General features: G+C 36.5%; 1 protein-coding gene across 1 annotated transcript in view; it reads right to left on the minus strand.

The window, feature by feature from the left end:
* KNDC1 (kinase non-catalytic C-lobe domain containing 1) overlaps positions 1 to 8968 on the minus strand; it is a 109470-nt gene that overhangs the window by 22444 nt on the left and 78058 nt on the right. The window contains exons 10-12 of the mRNA XM_035897422.1: positions 5685 to 5799; positions 1913 to 1984; positions 1750 to 1811 (exon numbers count right to left, since the gene is read on the minus strand). Of these exons, the coding sequence (XP_035753315.1) occupies positions 1750 to 1811; positions 1913 to 1984; positions 5685 to 5799 (249 nt within the window). The remainder of the gene's footprint in view (positions 1 to 1749; positions 1812 to 1912; positions 1985 to 5684; positions 5800 to 8968) is intronic.

Below are 8968 nucleotides of genomic sequence, written 5' to 3' on the forward strand. Positions count from 1 at the left end.
TTACACCTATCAGAAGAATGAGGTACTGTATATTTATTTTAGCAATTACTGTGCTACCTGCAGCTAGACCAATTGAAGTTGCCATGATGAGGGACCCTGAAAAGTACTTGATCTTCTCAAGCTTTAGCTTTTTTGTTTTATTTGAAGAATTACAATTTTCAGACAGAGCCAGATTTAGCCTACTTAATGTTTAGTTTACATATGTTAGCATGTACTACAAATGCAATTTTGACAAAGTTAAAGCACCGTGCTTCTTCACATTGCCACTGAAAGATACTAAAAAGGCTCAAGGGACAGAAGCCTAAGCACAGAACTAAATAATGTGGTCCTACAAAATGATGTTTTCTAGCACTATTTTGAGTAAAGTGAACAGCAATGAACACAATGTAACAAGGAAGTTCACTATAAAAAAATAACCTGTGAACCCTTAGAACTGTTGAACAAAAGCTACTAATAGGTACAAAAATATTTGAAATAGGAGAAAGCAGCTCCACAAAAGCAAAAAAAAAATTCTTCCCCTTAGGCTCAGAATTCCAAGAGGTCAATAGGATCACAATTTTAACCTGAATTTATTTGTTTACAAAAAAATTGCCATCCAATTCAGCATATCCTTCAAAAAAGTTCTTTTTACTGAGGTAACACAGTTATTGTGACTGGCACTACAGAGTCTTGATTCCCATACAATAATTCTTACTAAATGTTCCTAACAACCAAAAAAGTTATACCAGTATCAGGAAAAAGCCAAAAAAACAGGTCAGCTTATTCTACACATAATGCTGTAGAAAAACAAGGAAAAAAGATTACTTCAGACTTTCTAAAGAAAAAGAATAAAGCATAAAGAATTCAGGATTATTAATTTCTAGTGTGTGGCGAAACTGCTGTATTGTATTTCAGGGTTAGTTCAAGCTTCTGAAGCCTTTGAAAAACCTGCACATTGGATCAAAGCAGTTTAAGAAGAAAGAGCAACTTTAAAGAAGATATATAAACATTTTCTAGTTACAGATAATTTTACAGAAAGTCAAACTGTCTTTAGTAGATATTTAATGAAGGCTTTTTTTCCTGATTCATGACTATTATGTCTAATTTTAAAGGACTCATGGGTTACAAGGTACATATTGGCTAACCTCTTGTTAGATAATAGAAAGGTACCATAAATTCTGTTTTTTCAACCCTTAAGATCACTGTGACACAGTTTGCAATTCAGGTGCCATTGTACTGGAGATAAATACTCACCTGCTACTTATTAACATTTTTATCATCTTTGGTCTGAGAGCTCCTTATGGTTTATACCTATAGCAAAAAGCTCTAGGAAAACTGTATTGGTAAGTGACATAATTCATAGTGTTCCCATAGTAATAATATGCTGATAGTGATATTTTATCCAATCTTCCAAATTAGATTAATATTCCAGTTGTAGACAGACTAAAATACTGATCTTACTGTGACCTCCAGGACGTTAAAATGTGACTTCAAAGTCTGTCTTACTGCTAGCAAACTGAAAATAATTAAGCCTTATGGAAAAATGCTGTATAACAGATTTCTGGCAGATTTGGAAGGCAAAATTATTTTTTAGAAGCAACTAATTCTATGGGAGATCAATGTGTAAAAAAACACAGATAACCAAGAAATACTGGGAGAAATTAGAAATATCAGAATCTTAGAAGAGTTTAGCTTTCTTCTTCAAGCAGCAGAGGGATACGACTGTCCTTTGATAAAATGCACAGCATCCTACATAACCTGCCACATTACCTTCTCAGTATCCACATCCTCCTCTTCAATTTCAGGAGCTAAATAAAATATATCACAAGATTCTAAACGAGAAAAGAAACCAGAAACAAAAAGTAAGATATTTTCTTTCTTCTCCACTCCCCCTCAAAAAAATAAAAGCAGAGCACACAATGTATTAGTTTACCTTCAGCTTTTGGAGCAGCAAAGAGGATACTTCCATGGCTGTCAATCAGCACAGAGTCCAAACATAAGACCACTGCAAAACAAGCCACAAAAGGGCAAGGTATAATAAATATCTGTTCTTGTAACTATTTGACACTAGTAAAAAATAATTAAATAATTAAAAAAATACTTTGCAATGTCAGCAATTACCCTATGATAAATGATGCTTTAAATAACCCTAATGCTAGAAGAGACACCCCCCAATAAAGAGACAGTAGATGTGCATATCACCCAAAGCAATTCCTGCAAAACAAAGACAAGAAAGTAAAACAAAATGGGATCACACAAAAGGGCTTAGAATAGCAGAAGTTTATTTTCTTTACACCCAGCATTGAAAAGGGAGGCCAAGTAAGGAACAAAATAAAAAAAGAAATGCAACAGCTAGATGTACTCTAGTCTTCTCTAAGTAACTTCTTCTAAGTTACCAATAAAAGATAGTAAATTTATCCTAAGCATTGAATCTTTCCTCTCTTCCCTCCTCCAACCCCACCAAAATACAGACAGGGTCATTATCTGGAGACAGCTGAGACATATGTGGCCACATCCAGAACTCCTCTAGGTGAGATAGGATATGGAGTCCAGCTTTGCACAAATAGTTGTAATGGCACGTACTCTCCCACTGCAGAACTGTTATGCAGAATGGTATTTGCAAGGCCCTGAAATTTTCCATAGTTTGGAAAGAAATAACCGATTTTTAAAACTATTTTAAATTAGTTGAGGTCTTCAGGAACTTAACATTAAGGTCACGAGATCATGTTATATAAATTCAACGGTGAAAAACTTGTGGTAAGACTGTGTCTATCTGTTTGATATCTTCAAAGCACACTGTAATTTAACATGTTTCAATATAATAAGCCAACTGGCTAGCAATGTTGCCCTGCCTTTGTAGACTAACATAAAATATGCTGTTTTCTTACTAAAAACAGAGTACTAGGAGAACAGATTCATATATTAAATTAAATAAGAGGTTAAAACATTAAATTTATTAATTATTAAATAAAATATTAAAGAGGTCTAAGAACAAAACAAATAATAATTTATTATTAAATAGTAAGTTTAAGAGGTCTAAGAGAGAAAAATAAAGTAAGAAAAAAAGGAAATAATCCTTTTGCTTTTGTAGTTACCTGTACAAAACACACCTAAAGCCATTAAATTGTTCACTATGCTTAATGTAAATAAAGGCTTGCCTACTACCTTCTATAATATTTAAGCTGGACATGAATTTAAGCTTTGTAAAGCAAAGTCTTCCCGAACAGGAACTTTTACTAGTTATTTCTGTAGAGGCAGCTCCCCTGAGAATTCTTCATGCTCACTCTCTTTGCTTCTCAAGAGTTAATGCCTCTGGCCCTGAATCTGCAACACCGTTTGTGCAACCCAGATCTCAAGTTGTTCAGTCCCACACGAGAATTCTCACCTGGGTTCTCTAAAGTGCCCGTGAACAACATGTAAGCAACAGCCTCTGATAAGAGGAGAGGAAATGAGTAAAGTCCCGGTGGAGGGTAGAAACAACCTTTGTAGCAGGACTGAATTAAAAAATACATGAAGAATCTAGCCCTGGGGTGTGTTTTCTTACCCAGATAATTCCTGCTTAGGATAATGAAAAAAGCATAATCAAGGAAGGATTTGGAGGAAAGGGCTGTCTAAGTGAATAAATAATAAATAATCCAGCTTGTTCCACTTTTCATATATTTAACTATGACTCATCAGCTACCAATCTTACTCTCCCAGTGTTAAGACAAAGGATATTTTAACAAACACTTTATATGGTATCAGCTTCACCTTTAAGAAGTGAATATTATTCCAAAGAAATGCTGAGAGAACTTTGTGTGTGGGCACTGAAGTAGTAACACCACTGTAAGTCATTCCACAAGGCACAATTACTCTCGGAAGAGGCAGAGAATCCTCTGGCAGAAATATTCTAAAGATGAAAACATTATTCAACTTCAAGGTAGCTTTATTTGTCAAATATGGAATTTTAAGATGCCTTTCATTTAGTGGTTTTGTATCATTATGTTCACTTTTGCAGGCTACATAAGGCTCAGATCACAACTCAGTCTTTAGTATTTTGAAGATTTATGCATTCTAGGTGCATGTAGGTATGGTAACAGAGGCTGGCTAGGTGTATTGAATTGGAATCTGAGCCATTATGTGCAGTTATTTGAAACCTTCACAAACATTAGGAACATGCTAGGAGGCTGAAATAATCCTTCTGTTGCCAGGTATATCAAACGCTTAGTTTTAAGGGTAACATTGCTTCAAGTGCTCAGAAATCTCCATTTATGGCCAATTTCCTTTTGTTGTGGTTTAACCCCAGTCAGCACCTAAGTACTACACAGCCACTCGCTCACTCTCCTCTCCCCCCCTGCCGGTGTGATGGGGGAGAGAATCAGGGGAAAAAAAATAGTAAACCCGTGGGTTGAGATAAAGACAGCAAACAAAAAGAATAAAAAAATTAATATACAAAATAAGTGATGCACAATGCAATTGCTCACCACCCACTGACCAATGATGCCCAGCCCATGGCCGAGCAGCGATCCCTCCCCTTGGGCAATTCCCCCCAGTTTATACACTGAGCATGACATCATATGTTCTGGAATAGCCCTTTGGCCAGTTGGGGTCAGCTGTCCTGGCTGTGCCCCCCCCCAGCTTCTTGTGCCCCTAGCAGAGCATGGGAAGCTGAAAAGTCCTTGACTGGTGTAAGTACTGCTCAGCAACAACTAAACCATCAGTGTGTTGTCAACATTGTTCTCATACTAAATCCAAAACACAGCACTACGCCAGCTATGAGGGAGAAAATTAACTCTATCTCAGCCAAAACCAGGACACCTTTTTAAAAGTTTTGTATCATAAAAGATAAAATAGCTCAAGCTGAAAACCAAAGAGATGCAGTAAGTTTTCTGTACCTTACTATCCAATTTTTTATATTCAATTACAGAATTCAAACTCATCCCTGTCCAAACCCTCAAAAGCAGGCTTTTTAAATCAAGAAAAAGGAAAGGCAGAGGGGTGGTAGTGTAACCTCTGCTCTGTTTATCAGAACCACTACAGATTTATTAATAGTATAAGCTACACCCACATTCAGAACGCCTATGGAAGTTTAGGATGGTCTTCTCCCAAGTCACACACAATATATTCCAATTCTGTCAAAGGACAGTTCCCTGTTCCTCTCTCAGAAGTTGAATTCTGAAAATCCTCCTATAAACTGAAGCATAGGGAATGTGGAAGGAGTAATGTCATGACAAGACCCTGGGCACTTTAAACTGACAAAAGCCCTGTATTGTCAAAAATATGTCAGGAATCATTTGTCACAAAGAAATCCAGGGAAGAGAGGAAATTTTATGTTTACATATATGTTAAACATATTTCCTCCTACTTTTGAGATACAAGTCCCAAGTGCTTTTCTTAAAAGTCATAGTACAGTTTCTCCATCCCCAAAATGTCTAAATAGAAAAGCTGTTTCACTGCTTGCAGTCATAAAGATTTTTTTCCCCCGCAAAAGCCATCAAATCTCAGAATAAAGATGAAAGAAGACATTCTTCTATATATGGAAGAAAACTCCAAATTGAGTAAAAATTCTAAGTCACAATTTAAGGGAGTAAAGTTAGAAATATTGCCTATTATTTTTTCTGTACACAAAATAAAGTTGAGATATTTTGCATCAACCAAATAATTAAAACATTAATACAGTGAACATAAATAACTAAGCAAATATTTTAAGATAATTACAACTATACCTGGATAATCTACGCAAGTCTGCAGAGCACATAAACACTCATGACATAAGGCCCAGAGTTCATAGTCTTTCAGAGGTTTACCATACCAGGACAACAGGAGTTTCAGAGAGATCCACTGAAAAAAAGAGTGAGGATGCAAAAAGTTATTAAAAATTATCACAACCCAAAAATGTTTACTGATGCAATGGAAAAGTAAATCATAGCACACAGTGCACTCACCTAAAAAGCACTAAGACAAGGTATTTATTGCACTTGCTAGTAATGAACTAATGCTACTGTAATTCAAGTGTAATGCTAGTGTAATTCAAGTGAGATTTTGGCAAGAATAGAAGTGTTTCAGGAAAACTGAGCTGTTTGGAAGCTCCTTCTTATCACACGAAGGACAGACTCTTTTAGAATGTCAGAGATGACACATAATTACAGGGACACCACCTAGACCTAAAAACATAAAATTCCAAATGATGACCACTAAAAAAAAAAGTAATTCCCACATTCAAATCCTGATTTACCCTGACAATTGCATTACAAGTCTTACCTTAAAGATTTCATCAACATTTCGTGTTCTTCTGCAACAGATGTTAACAATATTGAGAGGATTAATGACAGATTTATTTGAAGTCCAAGCACATTGTTCTTTTTTTTAATCACTGGCTGCTCAATTTGTAGTAACAGCATTTATTTTTCTGGCTATCAGTTTAGCTTTTGATACCTGACATATTATCTTAATGTGACAGAGACACTGCTCCATGGAAACTTACTCTTCTTCAGAGAATCCATGGTTTATATTTTGCAATTTTTTGCAGAGTGTGTGTGTGTGAATATAGGAACTTGACATCGATAGTACTGCACAGCCGCCTTCCCAATCAAGCTGTGCTAATAGAAGAGCTTATCACTGCTAGCGGCACTTGACATCAGCTGGACTTTACGACCTCCATTCATCTACCAAAGCAAGAGTAAAAAATTCACCGTAGGCAGAAACCTCTGGGTTAGAGCAGACCCATCCAACTGCTTTAAAAAACAGCACAGCACATTTTCTGTTGCATATGCAGCCCTAAGATAGTAAACTCTCTCTAAATGTCAACTTTAGGCCATGTTGGGGAAAAGAAGCAATTCAGGATTAACTTTGGAAAAAAACCAAAACAAAACTGGAGCACAGGAGACAGTAAAAAAAATTAAAAGCTCTGAACTGTTCTATTGTTTTTATAGACATCTTTATATCCCAATCAATGTAAAATCTCAATAGACTTAAGGGTCTCACTCACACACAATTGTAGCACATCAAGTTCAACCAATCAGTCCCTGCGCTGTCATTTACTGTGGTCAGTTTTTCATGATCCTGGCTATGAAACACCCTTCAGTGAGGCACTATTTGGATTTTTTCCTAAAATATGTAATGAACAGACTAGTGCATTAACCTTCACCAAGACCAACCAACAGAAGTAGCTCCCCTGCAATCTACAGGGAGGAGAAGAACAACCATATTAATTTCGGTAGCTGAAACTTTGTTGATAATTTAATTTTTACCAGATGACCTTCTCAAGGAATTTAATACTTCGGGCTTGTATTGTTTAAATATTCCTTGAAGGTGAACCAGATAAACTATGCATTTTTAACAAGATGTGTCAGGGAATACATCTTTTGATTTACTTAAAATGTTTTATATTCTGCCTACCTCTACCACACATAAAAGTGAATCTGGTGCTTCTATTCTCCTATCCTCCATCGTGGCACATCACAAAAATTAGTAACTTCAGCATAGACAGATTTGAAGCCAGGTAATAAGGTTAAGCTTCATTCTCAGATTTTGCTATCACCAGCATCCTGGAGTGCAAAATTCTTACATCAATGTGTTCCTTCACTGTATCTAGAAAAGTAAGCTCTTGAACTGCCTGATAAAAACCATCAATTACACAGCAGGAAGGGAAAGGTCAGATAATCAAAAGAATGAATTAGTCTAGAGAACATTCAAAATAGAGCTTCATTCTGTTGATTGATTACTATCCCTGATCAGTGCCGCCTTCCCCACTCCATAGCATCCTGGTTCTCACACACCTCAAATGTCTTTGCTCACAGACACTTCACAATGAAAGTAGCTGCCAAATCTTCAAATTCACCCTGCACAGCTGACACGAATGGAGAGAAATCAAAAGAGAAATTCCACAGACTGACTAGAACATAAAGAAGGTTTGGGGATTTGAGAATATTTTTGTAACAAGTACACACCACCACCACGTTTCTCTGCAAGACAATCTCTCCTCTTGAAGCTCAAGTCCCTAGTGGCTCTAAAAGCTGCAGCGGACAAAGATGGGCTTCCTCTATCGGATATACAAATCACCTCTCCCTTCAGGAGAAGTGACGAATGGCTAGCAAGGGGAAGAAGAATCTCGCACTAAGCTGGGAGACTGAAGTTAGTTGTACAGCAGAAAGCTGAAAGGTATTTCTCATCAATTCTGGAATACCCAAGCTCTCTAGAGGAAGAAAGAAATGACAGAAAGAGATTTAAGCACAGCAGGAAAATAGAAATAAACCCTAAAAGCAGCAGCAAAAGTTTATGATAAGAAAGAAGAAAGTGTCAATAATAGGTAGCAAAATAGAGGATGAAAAGGCACCAGAAACTGAAATTGTTTCAGAAGAAAAAAAGGATGTAGGAAAAGCAAATCTTAGAAGTGAGAATCACTGCCATCCACAGGATGGCCAAATAAACCTGAGTCAGGAAAAAAAAGGATGCAGTCTGGTTACAGATCGGTGAACTTTATTTAAATGTATACCCTCATTGTTTCTCTCTCACAAGCATCCTAAAGAAAGATTGAACTTCAAATATTAATATTGCTAGCCAGTATTCATATGCCAGTTGTTCTCCTGTGACATTAATAACTGACTGCATCGCTATTGTCTCTTACTGTGATTCAAGTGTCTCCCCACCTTGACCACATCAAAAGATTATTCTTATTCCTGAAGAAAATACCTGAGAAGGTAATTTTTCTAGTGTCCTAATTACTCCAAATGCTCATCTTCCTGTAAGAGAAAGAGAGAATTCTGGAAGGCTTCATATGAAGACTTGATGGTTCAGACCTGCTGGGGACTTGTCCTTCTAACATCTTGTAGAAGGTACCCGATATAGTCAAGGCACATGACAAAACATGTTTCATCACACATTTACATCTGTGATGAAAAGCACATGCACTCTGATTAAAAGAGTTTCCAAAGGAAAAACAATATACTTCTTAACCTAGCATTACAAGGCAATTTTTATTTAAGCCTCAAAGCAGGTATTTAACACAACG

Source organism: Egretta garzetta, unplaced genomic scaffold, assembly GCF_000687185.1.
Source record: "Egretta garzetta isolate BGI_Z169 unplaced genomic scaffold, ASM68718v1 scaffold56, whole genome shotgun sequence".
Taxonomy (NCBI): Eukaryota; Metazoa; Chordata; class Aves; order Pelecaniformes; family Ardeidae; genus Egretta; species Egretta garzetta.